At 33.7% G+C, this 19,838-nt stretch overlaps 2 protein-coding genes across 5 annotated transcripts in view; one reads left to right on the top strand and one right to left on the bottom strand.

The window, feature by feature from the left end:
- Positions 1–538: 538 nt before the first annotated feature.
- Positions 539–10,386, top strand: LOC107042421 (tetratricopeptide repeat protein 5; the record flags this gene model as incomplete). Its single annotated transcript, XM_029126427.1, is given in 8 exon segments — positions 539–822; positions 914–1,264; positions 2,796–3,038; positions 3,807–3,860; positions 5,229–5,414; positions 7,125–7,297; positions 9,445–9,589; positions 9,681–10,386. Coding segments are annotated over 8 exon segments (1,356 nt in total). The 5' UTR covers positions 539–738.
- Positions 10,387–11,543: 1,157 nt separating this feature from the next.
- Positions 11,544–19,838, bottom strand: part of LOC107042422 (torso-like protein) — a 250,234-nt gene continuing 241,939 nt past the window's right edge. For 3 of the 4 annotated variants that reach the window (XM_015263465.2, XM_015263467.2, XM_015263466.2), the window contains 2 exons: positions 13,494–14,161; positions 11,544–12,508 (listed from right to left, as the gene is read on the bottom strand). In XM_015263465.2, coding sequence (XP_015118951.1) covers positions 12,113–12,508; positions 13,494–14,123 — 1,026 coding nt within the window. In that variant the 5' untranslated portion in view covers positions 14,124–14,161 and the 3' untranslated portion in view covers positions 11,544–12,112. Of the gene's footprint in view, positions 12,509–13,493; positions 14,162–19,510; positions 19,758–19,838 lie in introns of those variants that run through there. The other variant, XM_015263464.2, reaches the window with a different exon arrangement.

The raw sequence follows: 19,838 nt of genomic DNA, 5'->3' as shown, positions 1-19,838 counted from the left end.
ACGAAATCCAACTTGTATGACAGCTCAAAATCCTTGTTTTAATTATATGTATATAAGAGTTACTGAAAAAACAAAGAGAAACATAAAAGGTGACATAATTTTGAAAATTCAAGTTTTTCAATTTTTATTTTATTTTGGTATTATGAGCACCGAGGGATTGAATAAAAAATTACACAAGATCTTCTTATATATGGTAGAAAATGGAAAATTTTGAGCCGTCATAAATAATTGGCTGAATAGAACCCTAGTTATTGAAAAAAAGAAGTGAAAAAATAAAGAAAAAATCATATCTCCGAAATGGGTTGTCGAAATTTTTTTTTTTAAATTGAGAGATTTTCTAGCCCCCAATCGTGGAAAAAATTGAGATCAATTGCCAAAAGAGTGCGGGTCAGCCGTTGACTCTTTTCACATGGAATACCTCATATATTTCCACTATCAATTTTGTACATTCAATTCGGTTGAGCACTAAATCAGAAAATATTGAATTGTCGTAATTCCGTGATTGGTAAACTTCAACTTCAATCACTGTCGCTCATTGTAAAGTCGGCAATCGGTGAAACGGCGAATCTACTGACAGTAGACATAACCCCATTTTTAACCAATACCTCAGTCCCTTAATAATCCATTATGTTGAATTCACTCAAGTGTTTATGAGGATTGTTTTGTTCATGGATGCAAGAGGGCTAACCAGCTCCTCAACGAACATAGTTCGGTGATTGTTGCCGACACACAACGAGAATGTCAGCTATTATCGACGATAAGATCGTCGCTGGGGCGAAGAGTCCCAGCGACGTCAAGGAAGATCCCATTGTTGCTCTCACTGTAAGTTATTTTCAAAAAAATATCGTCCCTTTTCAATTCCACCCCTCGCCTCATCGACAATTTTTCGTGAACTAATTGACAAATTTTATAGGAGAGAGTGGAGTTATTGTACCGTTTTCGTAATCACTATTTCGAAAATCACTCGATTGAAAACGCTATAAACAAAAAGAATGACATTGAACGAGAGATGAAAGAGACATTGGGGAAGTTCGACGAGTTCAAGGGCTATGAAATCGATGGCTGCAGGGCGAAATACTATTATCTGAAGGGAAAGGCCTTCAATGTACTGGATAGATTTGTTCCCCAGGCTGAAGAGCTACTTAGTAAAGCTGTGAAATTGGAACCCAAGTTGATTGATGCCTGGAACGAGCTTGGAGAGTGCTACTGGAAAAATAACGACATTAAACAGGCTAAGAATTGCTTCGTGGGAGCATTGCCTCATGTAACTAACTATTTAGGGGAGAGGGGCAAAATGAAACAGCCGACAAACAACTATTTAACGCAATTCAAGCAAAAAAAAAATTTTGTATCGACTTTTGTTTATCAACTTTTTTATAATTGGGAGTACTGATGAGAATAATAATTCTTTATTGGTCTTATAATTCAATTGTTTAGATTAGGCCGATTATACTTTTCTTTCATCATTTTATTGAAATTCAGCATCACATTTTCCTTTTCCCCCTTCTGGGTCTCCCCCTGGGTCTTTGGATTTTGCTGTTTCATTTTCTTTTTGATTAATCCATTGACAATTTTTTCCCGTCAAAACTTCTTTATAATTTTCCATTCTACTGAATAATTTTCCATTTAGTAAAATGGAAAATTATTATTCCCATCAGCCCTCCCAAAATGAAAAAAAAATTGATAAAAAAACTTAAATAAAAAATTTTGCTTGAATTGCGTCAAACAGTCGTTTTTCGGCTGTTTCATTTTGCCACACTCTCCCCTATGATTTCATTTTCAATGAATTATTGAATGAATCAATGAATCAATATTCGTTTCAATTCAATGGAAAATTGTGAAACTTTCTTACATTTGAGTTATTGACAATATCATTCTCTTTATCGTTAGTATTTGCCTAATTCTCTTTGTTCCATCTCTGGACGATTTACTTAATCCCCTTGTTATTTATCATTAACTATCATCTCATTAGATGAATGGAGGAAATTAGTCCAACAGATTTGATCATCTTGGGAAGATCTTTGGAGGGAAAAGATTGACAGAGAATTATTAGAAGATTATTCACTATAGCCCACGAAGTTTTCTACATAAAAAGTCTGCATAAGCGTTCTCCCTAAGGGCTGGGATTTGCCACCATTAGGGATGATTTAAAATATCTGCGAATTTAAGCACTCTAGAAAACAAATGAAATTTCATGAACAGATTAGTAGTATTTTTTCTTAAGGGAGCGACATTTAATTCGTTTGAAGGGGAAAAAACTTATGGAATTTCAAAATTCACAGAAAATCCAATGGAATTCACCATTTTTGAGCAGGAGGAAGACAATTTCCCAATTCACTTGGATTTTCCATTAAAAGATGCATATTCAGTACTAAATTACATTGGTTTTTCAATTGTAACTCACGAATACATTCAAGTGAATTTTCCTGCCTTCTAATAATTCTCATCGAGTAATTGAACAGAAGTTTATATTTTCTACTGATTTAATTTTTTAAATATTTTTTTCTTATTTGATTTTTCCATCAAATTGTGAATTTTCGATGAGGAAATTCTTTGAAATGTCAACGGAACTGTTACTTGATACATATTTTTCAGCAGTTTACCAGATATTTCGGCCAATAATTTCTAACAGTGAGAGAGATGAAGGAATTTACATAATTATTTTTTTGAAGAGTAAATTTCTTTCCAGAGCTCACAAAGGCCCCTATGGAAATTCCGCCATCTGTTTTCGACTCAAAAATTGTCTGTGAAACCCTCTTTTAATGAATTTTGTTCCCATTTTGTTTTGGATTCAGGGAAGAAACAAAACATCCTTGAGGAATTTATCAATGGTGTTGAGACAAGAACCTGCTGATAATCAGAAACAGAGGATTGAGAATATCAAACTGGGGGTGGAGTATGCAAAAGAAGCTGTGGGGATGGACACGAGCGATGGTGCCTCTTGGACAATCCTAGGGAATGCGTATTTGTCTTCTTTTTTCACTATTGCACAAAATCCTGCCACTCTGAGGCTCTGTATGTCGGCCTATGCCCAAGCAGTAAGTTCCTTCTCATTTCTGCATTAATGATGAGAAATCATTCATTGATGAAAGTAGTAAGTAAGAAATTCAAAAATTCACACAAATCATTTTGCAGATATCTTGACAACTATTGAGTTCGCACGAAAAAATTTAATTGAAAAACCTAGCGAATTCGTTAGAAAATTCTATTGCATTTCTGTTGAACTTTCTATTCTATTATTAGTTTTTGGCCGATTCTATTAAAATATCAATAAAAAAAGTCAATAGAATTCGATTTTTCTATATAACTTATTCTCTTCAGATATTTTTTATAGAACTTTCTCGGCTCAAATTTTATAAGTTTTTTTCATTCTATTTTTCTTTTCATCTCATCAAGAAAATCAAACAAAAAAACGTGGAAAATTTGAGCCAAGAAAATTCTATACAAAATATCTCAATAGAATAAGTTGTATAGAAAAATCGAATTCTTTTTTATTATTCTACTATAGAATATTTTCTGTCGAACATTTCAATAGAATCGACCAAAAACTAATAGAAAGTTCAATAGAAATCCAATACAATTATCTAGCGCCTTCGCTAGGTTTTTCTATTCAATTTTTTCACTCGCGAGCTTTTCTTGTAGCTGATAAAATTCACTGCAAAAAAGATTCTTTGATCATATTCTCTAAACCAATTCTTGTACGAAATCTTTCAAATGTAATCTATGGATTTATTCTTGAATTTATCTTACACAACTACTTCATATGACATATGAAATCCTAATTTACATAATTTTGTTCATTTTAGGAGAAAGATGTCGTAGCCAAGAGTAAACCCTATCTATTTTTCAATAAAGCTACGGTAAAATTCATTTTTGCTAAAATTAATTCGGTAATGTAATAGTGAGAGGAAATAAACCAAAATGAATTCTTAGATTCTTCTTAAATATCTTCGAGAGGACGGGATTGACAAATTTATTAAACAGTTTTTCGATATTGCTTCCGGATGGAAGCTTTGTAATTGCTCAAATTTAATTCTCCAATATTTGTGTTAGGATAATTGATTCATGATCTTGACTAAATTCTGGCAGAATCTGGGTTAAATTGTGGCGAAATCCCGAATGAACCCTGATTAAACTCCGGCTATACCCTGATTAAGGGGAGACTACTATGACTTTTAAAAGTCGCGGGCTATTGGAATGAGATTTCTTATACATTCAAGATTGATTATATGTGTCTAAAAGCGAATGATTAGTGCAACAAAAAATTGTTTATTGTTCATTTACCCCGCAGACGCTTCAAATGTTGAAAATAGTCCAGGGCTTCCAATTTTGGATCTAGGGAGGTTTTATTTTCAAATTTTTTTTATAAAATATGTACAATGACAATTACAAATTAATTTTCCAAATTTCGTCTCTTACACAGCTAATTTCGTTTTGTTTAATATAAAAACTTGCGCCATTCATGTAAAATAGATAACAAAATTATCCTGAGACTTTGCAAAATATGTTCTCGATTCTTTTAGAAACATTTTTTGGGCTATTCTACATAAATAGTGCAATATTTTATTTAAAAAAAAAAATTAGCTGTGTAGGATTTGAATTTCAAAAAAGTAATTTGTAATTGTTATTGTACACATCTTTTTACAAATTTTGAAAAAAAAAAACCTCTGTAGCTCAGTAATTGGCAGCCCTGCACTATTTTTAACATTTCAAGTGTCTGAGGGGGAAAAGAACAATAAATAATCAATTTTTTGCACTAATTATTCATTTTTAGACATATACATATAATCAATCTTCAATGTATGAAAAATCTCATTCCGAGAGCCCGTGACTCTTAAAACTCGTAGTAGTTTCCCCTTAAACCTTGAATAAACCCGGACTGAAAAGGAATTCGAGTCTTGAGAGGGTGTGAATGTAGAATTATCTGACAGAACAAAATAATACGTAAAATTTTGATGAATTTTTAATGATAGTACTATGAAATGAAAAAATAGAAGATGGGAATAGTGAAATAAGAATTAAAAGCAAAGATAATCCATTCGGAAGCAAATTTCTAATTTGTTAGCAACAATAACTATACTCATTAATAAAAAAAATGCAATTACCCACTTGTTTTTCACTCGAAGCCATGGATATTTGAAATTGATTGAAATAAAATTTTGTGTTATCTCCTCTCACGAATTCCCTGCAGCATTCGTGCATGTTTCTAATCTTGTTCCATACAACAGGCATTGAAGTATCAAGAAGAATATGAATTAGCATTGGAGGCATTCAAACGTGCAATGTTGCTCGATCCTATCTGGGAAGTGCCACGGACAAAATTCGATGAATTACTCAAGTACCTTAAAGACGTACAAAATTCAATCAATACCAAAGGAAGATTGAAGCCTAAAAGACTCCATCAAATGATTCAGGTAAAGTGTAACCAACGCAATAAAATAATCATTAAGGCGTGGTTCACCCCAGGAAAAACCCCTTTTGTTTTTTTCCCGGGAAAACAAATTGAAAATAATATTGTCCGTTTTTTTCCCTCCGAAATCCGATTTTGTAGGTCAGATTTGTCTCCAACCGCTAAAAATTTGAGTTTCAATTTTTTTTGAATTGATAAATCAACTTAAAAAAAATCTCTAACATATTTTTTAAAAATAGTTTTTTCAATATGATTACAAATTTTTGTTTCTTAATTATGAAAAATGCGGGAAAAGATGCATTATTTAAGTTTATTAGTCAACTAAAAAAAATTATTATTTTCAATCGGTCGATTATATTCTTGAATTTTTTTTTATGAATCAATTAGCATAAGCGCGTGCCCGGTGGCTTGGCGCAGTGGGTAAGTTCGTTGCCTCACATGCGAAAGATTCAGAGTTCAAATTCCGGCCGGGTAGAATGGTGCGATCTAACCATTTAAAGTCTTGATCATCATCCCAGTATACCCTAACCGGGCCGAAGCGATGTAAAATAACGATAAAAAAAAATTAGCATAAGCGAATTTCCAAAAATGACTGGGAAATTAATGGAAACCGGATTTACCCGAAACAGGATTACTGAGCTCTCTTAACTATAGAGTAATAAAAAAAACTAGATACATGCAGAGAGCATAGCAATCATCAATTTCAAAATGAGTTAAATTTAGCTTCTGTTAACTGATAATATTACCCAACAATTTTCAGTCACCAAATTAATCATCAATCGAATATTCGAATTTCCAAATAATCTATCAATCAGTAATCGTGTCAGAAGTTTGACCATTACATGTTTAATTAAAAAATCCTTTTATGAAATTTATAATTATTTACTCAATAGTTAATAGAAAATTTTAATCATGAATTATCATATTTTCAAATTTCAAGGAAGATAATAAAATGATAGTAATAGAAACGTGCAAATTATAATAATAGAGACTGGTCGCTGGATACATATATGAGAACCAGTAAACATAGAGTTAGCATTAATAAATGAAGTTTATACATAATATTTGGGTAAGATAATTTTTTTTTCGAGACATCAATGGAATCATCATTTCCTGCATTTTTTATAATTAAAGAGTAAAAATTTGTGATCATAGTCAAAAAACTGTTTTAAAAAAATACATTAGGGATTTTTGTTAAGTTGACATTTTGATTAAAACAAATTTAACATTTTGATTAAAATAAATCTCTAACTTTGAGTGGCCGGAGACAATTTTGACCAACAAAATCAGATTCCTGAGCAAAGATCACGCGGAAAATAGTATTGTGAATTTTTTTTCTTGAAAGACGAAAAAGGTTTTTTCCCGGGGTGGCTCAGTAGTAATGTAATGACCATACATAATTTGAAAACACATCTGTACATTAGTTTGCCAATATTCTCAGGAACGAGTGAGTGTACCAAACCTTCTCAAGGAACATTTCCTTTCGAAAATTTCAGTCCACACAAAAATTACCGCTTGGTAAACTCCTTCAAAGTCTTGATGTATTGTCTTTCTAACGTGATCTAGATTTTTGTTCGTTCTCAAAATTTAAATATGCTCCAACCGGCGTTTCGTTCTACATCACGCAGGACTACATTACTTTTTTCCTGTGGAATTGAAGAATTCCTTTCGTATTTTTCTACTTCTACTTATTAATAACTGCCTTTATTCTCAGGCCCTAGATAAGAAACACTTGGGTCCATATAAAGAAGGTTCATACACCTCTGGAAACAAATCGATAAAACTGGAATTGATCCCTTCGAAAGACTTGAACCCTGGTATTAATATTGAAAGAGTTGTTTTTGGGAAAGTTGTCTGCTGGATACAAGATTCAGATGCTGTTCCATTGTGAGTACTTCAAAGAAATTTCACCATTTCCAAAACCAAACAGAAGAATTCTTCAGAAAAAATGACGTTCTGACGAGTGCGCAAAGAATTATTTAGAGAATATTTCTAAAACCAGTGAGTTTATAAACAATTGTAGACTACAAAGCGTATTCTTCAGAGATAGAACAAAAATTTAAATGATTAAATAAAAAAATTATTCCATAATACTTTTGGACCTGAGTAGCTGTAGCCGAAATTAAAAGGATATTTTTATTGTACTATATAAATTTGCGGAATTTAGGAAAAAAATCAACGACAGTGATGAAAATCAATCAAATATCATTTTTGCTGTGTTAATTATGACTGTGTCAACATATAGGAGATGACATTGTACATTTTAATTGACTTAGAGAAAAATGTCTGTCCTTCTGTAGACGCCACATAGAATCTCTTAATATAGTTGATACTGCACACGAACATCATCTGTTATGAATTTAGAATACGAAATGTACAATCTTTGCTTAATTTCATCCCTCCCGCATTTTAGTGCGCTGTAATGCATTTTGAAAAATTGTTTCAAATTTCTATGCTTCTTTCATCATTGTTTCTTTCTATGCATCTAAGAGAAAAACGAACAAGTTGTCAAACGAATCTTGTTTGGACCAACAAAATCGTTTGTTGAAAATTACCAAAAAAATATTGTTCGGTTCAAATTTGAAAGTCGCAAATATGAATAATTGCTCAGCTTTCAACAACAACCAAATATTTGGCTCAAAAGGCGGATCATTCATACAAGACGGTGCCTTTTCAGATAAAAATATCTTTTATAGAGGAAAGTTTATCAAGAAATACTTTGTTCCTTAATTACAAGATTGCTGTCATATCATTATTATTATTTCATTTAAGAATTCATTTTTTGTCTAATTATGGAATAGCCGAAAGGACAAACTACTATCCCTCGTTTCATGTAAACCGAGCATTTTACCTCGTTTCATGTAAAGCGAGCAAAATACGTATGGGAACTAGGGATGTGAGTGACAAAAATGACCGGTCAAATGACGGTCAATTACCGCGGCTATGACGGGTAATTACCTTGTCCATAAATCTGACGATTCCGTCAGGAATTCGAAAAATGACCAATTTAATTCTGACGGTCAATTCTCATCTATATAGATGACACACAGAAATTTTTATTCGGTTACTCGGTGTCGGCAAGGTTGCTGGCGATTATAGGGACCCTACGTCGCCACTAGGGGTCTATGCGACACTAGATAACTAAATTCGTTCAGCAAGCAATTCAGGTGAAGAGCTGAGCGAGCTAGATGAGGGAACCGGTGGCAATTATGAGAATTAAGGAGAGAAGGACTGAAGATGAGCCTCATCCACCATCCTCCTAATTTAGTATGAAGTTTTTGACCAAAAATATAATATATACAGAGATATATATTTAATTAATTTTGTTGACGTTCATTAAGTTCATGAGTTTATCATGAATGATCCCGAGTATCGAATTTATAATTGTTTTGTAATTCGTTCCAATAAACATTAACTTTAAATTATGAAATGCGCTTCCATTCCTAACTAATGAAATAAAATAACCAAAAATCTGACCGAAAAAATTACCACAAAGAAAATGACCGTCAATTTGCATCTATATAGAGGAATTTTGGTCATTTTCTCAAATTTTTGACGCTGGTTGTTCATGACGGTTATTTTGCATGAGGAATTATCTCGGTGTCAGAAAATGGTCAGAAAACGGTCAATTTTGCCTGACCTGACCGAATGGACAAATGACGGCCATTTCACATCCCTAATGGGAATATCACATAGCGAAAAAGTAGTAAAAGAATGAGAGAATAACATTTTTTTGACAATAGAATATCTATTTTGGCACAAGTAAAATTTTATTAAGAAGTCTGCTGTTTTTCTCTCCATGTAGCCCTTAGAGTGTGCTGTATTTACCCCAGAGCATAAATTGAAAGATTAAATAAATAAATAAGTAGATAAAATTCTCAGTGAGAATGGTCTTGTCATCACTCCGGCGATAGTTACTCATTTTTAAAGTATTGATAAAATAATTTATATCATTTTTCGAATCATCTTCTGTCCTCTATTATCAATTTCATTACTGAAGTAATCCCTAATAAAAGTCGTATTCACTGTTGCAGTTCTTTTTGTATGGTCGATGAAGATAAAACTTGTGTAGCAGTAACTGTTTATAATTTTGCTGAGGGTCGTGGTGTGACTGTCGGGGACTCCGTTGCAATCCCAGAGCCATTCCTGACTCATCAACAATTCTCCTTCTCTGGAAATGTTCGTATACCTCCATCACCAAATTTTATTGCTCTCCTTGTTTGCCATGAACCAAGCAACTTTATCATTTTCCTCAATTTTTTTCACCCAGGAATTTGATTTCAAGTCCATACGCGTTGAAACACCCATCCTACTGGTCGTAAATGGTAGAAAGTTAGGTAGAGATCAGCAAGCAGGCGCTAAACTTTCGAGCTACAAGAGACCCGACTGAACTCGTAAGTCAAATGTGTATCAACAATTTTAACCTACTCCATTTGCATCGGGGAGAATTGCATAAGCTCGATAATTCGTCTGTTGAAACTTCGAAAAGTGAAGAAGCGAAGGAGGATTACTCTAACGACAGACATTGGTTGGTTAATTATTTAGGCTCTGTGGTTAATTGTAGGGTAGACACGTACGAAAAAATCTCATAGAAAAACATAACACATTGACAAAGGAATTCTACTGAATTTTTATTGTTCAATAGAAAATATTTTTTGGAAAAGTCAATAGAATTTGTTCCTTCCATACATCTTATTCAATTGTTATATTCCTTCGCCTAAATTTCTTCATTTAATTGTTTTGGTGAAAGGATAAGAATAATGAAGGGAGAAAAAACGAGAAAAATTATATCGATCATTTTCAATAGAAAATATATAAATAGAATACAGAATGACCAATTTCCATTCATTCTTTCTATAAATTAGTTTCAATTGAAGATTTTTTTCAATTGGCAGAATAACCACGTAGGAAAAAATCGTATAGAATCTTTCTATACGGACTGTGTATAGCATTTCTATAGGTTTTTCGTATATGATATTCGGATATTTCTATACGAAAATTTCCTATACGGTTCATTTCTATACGAATTTCTACACGAATTCGTATAGAAATAATCCGTATAGGGAATTTTTGTATAGAAATATCCGAATATCATATACGAAAAACCTATAGAAATTCTATACGCAAATCGTATAGAAACTTTCTATACCATTTTTTCATACGTGACTGCGGAATTTTTCAATAGAATCAACAAAAAACTAATAGCATTCCCAATAGAAATCGAAAAGAATTTTCTAGCGAATGTGTTAGTTTTTTAAATTAAACTTTTTCGTGCGTTGAAATCCTTAATTTCTCGAAAAAATGAATTTTATCTAAAGGAGATTGGAAAATAATTCAATACAGTAGCGAAGTGGTGAAATGAGATGAATCAAATTGGTCAACCAAATTGATCAATTTTCACTTCATATGCTTAAATTAAACCGAAATAGAAGAATTGAAATAAAAACTTCAAATCGTTGCAAAATGAAGAAATCTTCGGGATACAAATTTTGCTGTTGCCGTGGAATTAGGATATTTCCAAAAACCTATAGCAATGCGAAATCATCTTGCATTTTTCATAAGGAGTTTTATATCAATATTTCCGAATCTCAAATTGAAGTGAACTTAACTCTCCTTATTCTAGCACTTCGCTGTCCAATTATAGCAGTTGATGATATTACTCCCTGAAACCCTTCAAACCCAATATGCACAACCAGCACCGAGAGGAAACGGTATAGTTCTCAAACGAGTCTCACTTGTGTCAAATAAATCGTTTGTTAAAAATGATCAAAAAATAATTTTTTGTGCCGAACATGCGAAGTGTGCGTCGAGATTAAAAATTTTGATTGCAAAAATAAATTTAGTCTTTTCAAAAAAATTGTATTCCTGTTTTATTATTTCTGTATTATTATTGTATTTTGCTCCCGGCTAATACTCGTTTTGTATGAAATGAGGGATAGTAGTTTGTCGTTTCCGCTATTCAATAATCAGACAGAAAATGAATTCTTAAATGAAAGAATATTAATGATATAATTTCTTGATAAACTTCCCTCTATAAATGATATTTTTATCCTAAAAAGACACCGTCTTATATGAATGATCCACCTCTTGAGCCAAATATTTGGTTGTTGAAAGCAGAGCAATTATTCATGTTTAAGACTTTCAAATTGGAACCAAACATTTATTTATTTTTTGTAGTTTTCTACTAACGATTTTATTGGCCTTAACAAGACTTGTTTGAGAACTTGTTAGTTTTTCTCTCAGTGAAGAAATTCATTGAATTTTGCTGACATTTTACCGTTTCACTCACGAACAATTCAAAAGAATAAGTAACGCTTGTGATATGAATAATACTAAAACAAATAAAACGTTTGTATAAAATGTTTTCCTATTAACGATTATATAATAAATACTTATTTATAACAATAACAGATTACATTTTCGTTGGTAGATAATAGAAATGAGGGGGAGAGCACTTGGTGTTTGTTTGTCTCATAAAAAAGAGAAATGAGCTTGAGTTCAGTAATTGCATTCAGTCTGACAGCGAGATCACCACAGAGTAATAGTCCTCGAGTTCACAGAATCACTGAAGTTTCTCAAATAATGAAGAAACCTCGAAAGAGTCACATCATAGTCATCAAAAGTTCTGCAATGCGTTTGATTGACAGTGAAACTCACAACGAGGATAAAATCCTTCGTATCGCAGTGATAAAGTCTATCACATCACATGTTGACCTCCCACAGTTTGAAGTAATTATCGATGACCTCGAGGAACCAATCGCGCCTCTTGGAATCCTTGAAGTGTGGCGCTAAGGTGCGCAATTTGAGTTGAAGCACTGCCTCATTATTGAGCAATCCGTCGAGTTCACCGAGTAAACTGGCATCACCATGGAGCTGCAAGAGGCTCGCATATGTGAATATGTAATACTGCACTCGAAGACTATCAATCGCCCATGCCTCCACTGATTTATTGCCACTCGCTGATTGTATGGCACCCATGTGTTTAGCGTACCAAGGTGAAAAGTAATTACGCAGCTCGCGACTCGATAGGTCAGCTACACCATGCGTCTTCAGCCGTTCTTTTATTCTTCGGTATACTTGAGGAGTGTATACGAATACCTGAAATTTAGAAGAATATATTGTTATTTTTATTCTAGATATTTTTTCTTGATTTTCAAGAAATAGACTGACATTGTGGGGTTTTGATCGATTCAATTGGAATGATTGATTTTGGAAATGATTTGAATAATTCTAATGATCTGAATAATCAATTCAATTTTCTCACCTACGAGGTTCTGAAATTGAGGGATTCTGCCTGGTAACTTTAAGCTTTGTTTCTCAGAAAAAAGGTTTTAGTGTCCAACAAGAACTTCTCAATTTCAAAACCTCGTTGTAGTAAAATCTAGCGAGTGGACAATCCTGGATATAAGTGAAATTTTCACTTATTTTAAGAAAATAAGTGAAAAGTTTTCCCAAAAAAGTTCTAATTTATGGCGGTTTTGATGTCAATCTAGTATAATTATATTTAAATTAATTTTGCGATTGTCACATAGAGTATGGGGAGCGCCCCAAAAATGTTTTCAATATTTTTGGCAGCGTATGCAAGCATTTTATTCGTCAAATCCCAAATTTATAATTTTTTGCGTCAGTGCAACTAATTTTTGCCTCGGAATTCCAATATGTTATTTTTAGACCGTACCTGGATGTATGTATGTATATATGTGTGTATGTGACCGATGGTTTTTCGGCGATAACTGAAAAAATAATTGTTTCAATGAATTCAATTATGATTTTAAATATTCTTCCAAATACTATCTCGACCGAGTTTGATCATGAGACTAATTGCATCATCTGTTGTTGGAAAAATTTATTTTGAAACCTTATTTAGACCTTTGTTATCCTTATTTGGACCCTTATTCTCACCATCATGACCCTTATTTTGACCCTCGTGACCCTTAATTTTGGAGTCTTAATTTCGAGTATCAAATTTTCATCACTAGAAGTCGATTTGGATTTTTATAATATAGAAAGATATTCAAGGAAGAAACTGTGTAAAATTTCCGAATTGATCTTCTCTTTACTTCTCTTTAAAAAAATTACCCACCTGATAGAGTGAATTTCCAGTGACAAAAGACGATATATAATGTGAGCCAAAGTTCCTAATAAACGTGATAACACTGACAGTGTCCCCAATAGTAATATTATTCATTTCCCTAGCGACAGTCTCATCAAGAACGAGATTATCAGGTACTCCCGCGAGTTTCTGGTCATCCCTGAACCTGGCTACCCTCACTAGTACATAACAATAGTCCGGAGAGATGAATGACGAGTTGATGCCCAAATTTCTGGCCATCGCAGGCTTTGACCAACTCGCCGTAAATGCCCTCCAGGGTCTCTCCAATAACTCAAAGGAGAAATCACGAAAGTAAGCCTGCAGGAGTTGTCTCACATTGTCACAAAACTCCATGTGAAAGTCTCCTTCGAACACCGCTGCACTTTTCGCACGCAGTCTTGGTGGTGCTGGCAATGGATTCTGGAAGACGTCCACTGTTGGCTCACGAAAGATCCACGGTTCTGTGTCATTTCGCGGTACAACTCGCATACTTATGCTCAGGTAACCGTAACGACTGAATATATTTACACCACCACCGAGCCGAGGATTTTGGCTGTTGATCAAGTGAATCCTAGCGATCACAACTGCCGCCAGGACGAGGAAACGCACACGTTTCCACATCTCAACTGGCAGTTGATGTGGTATCTCTCAGTGTAAACCTGAAATCAGAAAAAGGAAATGTATTTTTTATTGGTTCAGCGATTGGATGAAATTAATTATTTTTGTTGGGGGTTTTCAGATGAAATGATGAAGCAAGTTTTTTATATGCAACTATGACAATTTCTTAATTAAAAAGGTCACTCTTTTTTCTTGCGTATGAACAATTCAGTAGCGACGCATAAAGCGGTTCAAATCTACTTAGCTTTCAGCTGAGTTTTAGGAATATCTCCGAATCTAACGGAGATAGCAAAATTTTCGTAATCATCGTTTTTGCAGCTCTTAACGCGCTCCATAAAAAAGATTTGTTATTGAAACTCAGCTATCCACACTAGTCAAACGGTCACCGGGCTCAACGAAAATCTCGAGAAACTTCGGGACCCTTCGGGGTCACGGTCAGCTATGAAGAAAATCACTGAAAAAGTCAGTAGTATCTAGTATCGTTCTAGACACCGAGAGGGTCACTCTAACCACAGTACAGTATCGTAGTAACCGCTCAACCGAGTACATCAACGCGATATATTTGAGTCTAACGTTCATTGTAACGTCTCTATTATTTCATTTGCTTTATTTTATATCGAGTCAAGTCAATCACCGTGAGTTGATTATCAAGTTTAATATCGAGAACATTATCTAGTGCAGTGCAAAGACAATTATCAAATTAAAGTCGAGACATTCAACAGTGTACCCTTTAAAACCCTCTAGACGCGTGGTTTATGCCACAAATAAAAGTACATCAACGCTGTGGTTTCATAATTCACGTGTTCTTCATTTTCACCCCTTTCCACGTCACTTCTCCCCAACCCGTCTAAAATTCTAGCTTCAATATCTAACAAGATTGTAATAAAAATTTTGCCATCTCCTTTAGATGCCGAGATATTCGTTGAAAACTGACCAGCAGTCAAAATCGACTGAACCGTCCTAACGCTTTGCTACTAGGCCAGCAAAATTACGGTTTGGAAATCAAGGATGATAGGACAAGGATAAAACCCATTCGATATCATGCGGAAGAATGATGTGAAACACACTAAGTTTTTGGGATTGTAGCAAACCGGGTAATTGTTTAAAAAAATTCAAAACTGCAAAATTAAGCGTCCATGCGACCTTTTTTGCTTTACGCCGACGAAACCGTGATAGATAGGATAAAAATACATAAGACTTAATTTGTAGAGCATAAAATTTTCTACAAAAAAGTCACTGGCGGCATTTTCGTAATTTCAACCGTCAAGTCGCCAAGCGCGTTCAAAGTTGAACTACGAAAAAGCTGATTCACCGCCAACGCCGAAAAGTCCATTTTATTTGCAAACTGCAAATAATTTATGAAAAAGTTGATTAAAAAATCTGAAAAAAATTAGGATACATCTTGACTCTTCACAGAATGTCTCCAGGAGAGGAAATTTTTCTTAAAACATTTTTCGATTTTTCAGGAGTCCCCGTTTTTCTCTTTTTTTTTCATTTTTCAATCAAAATTTGCCATAACATAACTTTTGATCCAGTTATCTTATTGGAATAAGAACAAAAGGTGATTTTTTCTCGTTCTCTCCTCTCCATTTTCACTCTTTTGACCTTTTCACTCAACTTTCATATTTAATTTATTATTTGTTGATAAACTAAAAAATGCCGTTTTTTCAATATATAATCTGACTGGAAAATTTTTTGATCAAGCTCGGTAGCTTTATCCCAAACTTGAATCATTGGGATCAATCTTGAATTTTTTCATATTTTTCTTGGCATTAGTGAACGTAGATTTTTAATAATAAAAGGAAAAATTTTCGATTTTTGTCATTTTTTCAATATGTAAAAATTCTTTGATTAAAAAAAAAAAATTTGATATCTTGGTATTTTTTTATATTTTCAATACTTAGTGAGCTATGAATTATTTTATATTTAGGGAAATGTTGTCGTCGGGCGTGCCCTTTCACATTCTTTAAAGGGTCAAGATGCATCCTGATTTTTTTCAGATTTTTTAATCAACGTTTTCATAAATTATTTGCATTTTGCAACTAAATTGGACTTTTCGGTGTTGGCGGCGAAGCAGCTTTTTCGTAGTTCAACTTTGAGCGCGGTTGGCGGCTTGACGGTTGAAATTACGAAAATGCCGCAACTAACTTTTTTGTAGGAAATTTCATGCTCTACAAATTGAGTCCTATGCTTTTTTATCCTATCTATCACGGTTTCGTCGGCGTAAAACAAAAATAATCGCGGGGACGCTTAATTTTGCAGTTTTGAATTTTTTTAAACAATTTCCCCGTTTGCTACAATCCCAAAAACTTAGTATGTGTTTCATATCATTCTTCCGCATAATATTTCATGGTTTTTATCCTTCTTCTTCTATCATCCTTGATTTCTGGCGAAAAAAGTCCTTATTTGACTGGCCTGTACGGAATTGTATATTCAAGAGAATGTGAGAATTAATGAGTCGTTTCACCACCTCAATGCTGGAGTATTTTATAATATTTAAGGGCTATTGAAGACAGAATACTTTTCATTGATTCTGAAAGAATAACAATTGGAGAACTATAGGGGAGTTTATAAATACTTTTCAGAAGAGGGATGTTATACTTAGTTTAGACGAGATTAATCCTGAAATTTTAAGGTCCACTGGAATTTCTATGGATTTGAAATTTTTGAGTAGCAGGAAGACGCGGATTCTCCAACTTACTTACATTTTCAACCAAAACAAGAATTTTTGTGATACCTGTCTGAAAAGTGCACTTTTCGAAACGGTTTAGTGTGCGTACAGTTCACGAGCCTGCGCAAAGTGAATCTTACGCACTCGTGCACAAAAATAACCACTTTACCCCCACTACCGTTGCGAACAGTGAAATCGGCAGGTATCACAAAAAATAGGATGTTTTACACGTGCGTGAAAAAAAGTGGATCTTTACGCACTAGTAAGACAATATACTAATTCAGTATCAAGCTGATGGTGACTTTTCAACTAATTGAAAATTCAAGAATATGGACAGATTCACGCCAAATCAGCAGGCCAGAAAACTCGATACATACTGGGGATTTTTGTCTCGATTTTTTTCTGGAAAAACGGCGATTAGACAAAATTTTTGAAAAAACGACAATTGAGGGAGCTATGATTTTTCGAAAATGCGATTTTTTGTAAAAAAAAAAATTTTTTTTCCAACTTGACCCCAATGTTTCTGCGGGGTTTCAAGCTATCAAATTGCCCTTCGGCACAATCAAAGAGCATGACAAACCCTTAGAAATGAGATGTCATATATAGCATTATGTTTAGTTTGACGATGTATACGAGGAAACGTTTTTTTTCAATCATTAATTACTAACACCGCTAATTTTTTTTTTATCTGAAATTCTTACCAAAAATTGTCAATAAAATGAAAGGGATTTTGGCGCCATTTATAGTTTGTCTTAATAACCGTAGAACTACGACGAAAGACAAACTTTAATTGGCGCCAAAATTCTTGACATATTATAGATATAGGGGCCAATTTGGAAAAAAAAAAATTTCGGACAGACTAGCAATTTTCAAAAAATTATAACTCCCTCGATTATCCATATTTGTCAATTGCCCTTTTTTTTCAAAATTGTTGTCTAATCGCCATCTTTTCAGAAAAAATCGAGACGAAAATCCCCAGCATCGACTTTTTTGTCCTATGTACTTGATTTTTCTGAATTTCTATTGGTGTTTATGAAATAAGTGAACTAAACTTTACATTTTCCATAGTTTTTCCTTCAAATAGTGAATTTTTAATTACGAAATGCCTTGACATTGCAGTGCACTGAGAAAAAAATGTTTCAAAAATTAGTGTGCTACTCATCAATGCTGGGACATAACAGGGGGTCATCGAAAAATTCGAATGTGGCACCCCAATTTTTAGAGGGACTTGCGCCACTACTTCGCGCGATGCCCGTAAAACTTAGGGTGCCACATACGAATTTTCTGGTGACCCCCTGTTATGTCCCAGCATTAGTGAGTAGCACACTAATTTTTGGAGGGACTCTCACGGAATTATGGTGTATTTTTCTCTCCGTGTGGAGTTGTCACTAGATAAAAAATTAAAAGAACTGTACCGGAAATCCGAGTCTAATTTTTTAATCGTTCACATTATTATAATTTTTATTGAAAAGTCTTTGCCAACAAAACGAAAAAATTAATATGAAAAAATTCACAATTTGCAATCACCCAAATTTGTGTTTTATTATCAGACCAACTCCATTTCTCCCCACTCCCATATAGTACAATTCACTCGCAAAGAATATAAGTGAGTGAATTACAAAGAATTATTATGATCTATCCATCAGTTAACCCTATTCATCAAATAGAAAAAAACTTTTTTAGGCTTCAGGTCATTAATGACATAAACACATTTTCAATAGATTCTGTAAAAATATTGAGGTAGAACTGTGAAGAATTCTGTCACTTTGATCTATGCATTGATCATTTGTTACCAATTTTATTGAATTTTCCATCAATAAAAGAAAATTCTTAACAATAAAGAAAATCAAAATCACTCTTCGCTGTTCAAGAAAACTGAACGAAAAATACCGAGAATTCCGTCATTTCCCCTCAAAAAATCATTCCATAATTCTCCCAGGATTCCTGCAGATCTTTACCACCAATTATGATAAATTAACAAATAAGGAACTAATGAATCCAAAAAATGACCATTGAATAATGAGAACATACTTAATGAATAGTTTGATACCTTCGACATGTTACTATCATTGAAACACACTTCCGAGACCACCAATACTTTAATTCCCTAAACTGAAGATTACATTCATCTCACTATGAACTGATTTCCCTGCTAAAATTTCGTTAACCTCCGGAGCAATCACTGATGCAAATGACAACATGAAGTTTAACACTTGTTGTAACTTGTACGACAAAAGGAAGACTGAAGCACGGTGCCAACAAAATTAAAAAATTCATTCGAAAAAATTCACAATTTGCAAACACCCAAATTTGTGTTTTATCATCAGAATAACCCTATTTCTCCCCACATAATTTTTTGCGGAATAAACTGTTTCAGGCTTCAGTTCATTAATGACATAAATACATTTTCAACATATTCTGTAAAAATATTGAGGTAGAAATGTGAAAAATTCTGTCACTTTGATCTATTCATTGATCATTTGTTATTAATTTTATTGACTTTTCGATCACTTATTAATAGTAGGGAAAATCAATAAAAGTCCCTCTTCGCACTTCAAGAATATGGAATGAAAAATACCGACAATTCCTTCATTTCCCCTCGAGAAATCATTCGACAATTCTCCCAGGATCCCTGCAGATCTTTACTACCAACTATAATAAATTCACAAATAAGGAACCAATGAATCCAAAAAATGAACACTGAATAATGACAACATACCTAATAAATAGTTTGATAACTTCGACATGTTACTATCATTGAAAAACACATCCGAGACCACCGAGACTTTAATTACTTAAACTGAAGATTATATTCATCTCACTATGAGCTGATTTCTCCGCTAAAATTTCGTTACCCCCCGGAGCAATCACTGATGCAAATGACAACATGAAGTTCAACACTTATTGTAACTTGTACGACAAAAGGAAGACTGACTGAAGCACGGTTGCTTCTCTTTAAATACTGCATTCTCAGAGTCTTGTGGCCTTCATCCCCACTACCTGTTGAAAAGGGTAAGGTGGAATAGTGAGTTGTTGTTGGGGGGGGG

This window comes from Diachasma alloeum, unplaced genomic scaffold (assembly GCF_001412515.2).
Source record: "Diachasma alloeum isolate Michigan unplaced genomic scaffold, Dall2.0 Dall_scaffold_00462, whole genome shotgun sequence".
NCBI lineage: Eukaryota > Metazoa > Arthropoda > Insecta > Hymenoptera > Braconidae > Diachasma > Diachasma alloeum.
This window is presented reverse-complemented; position numbering and strand designations above follow the sequence as displayed.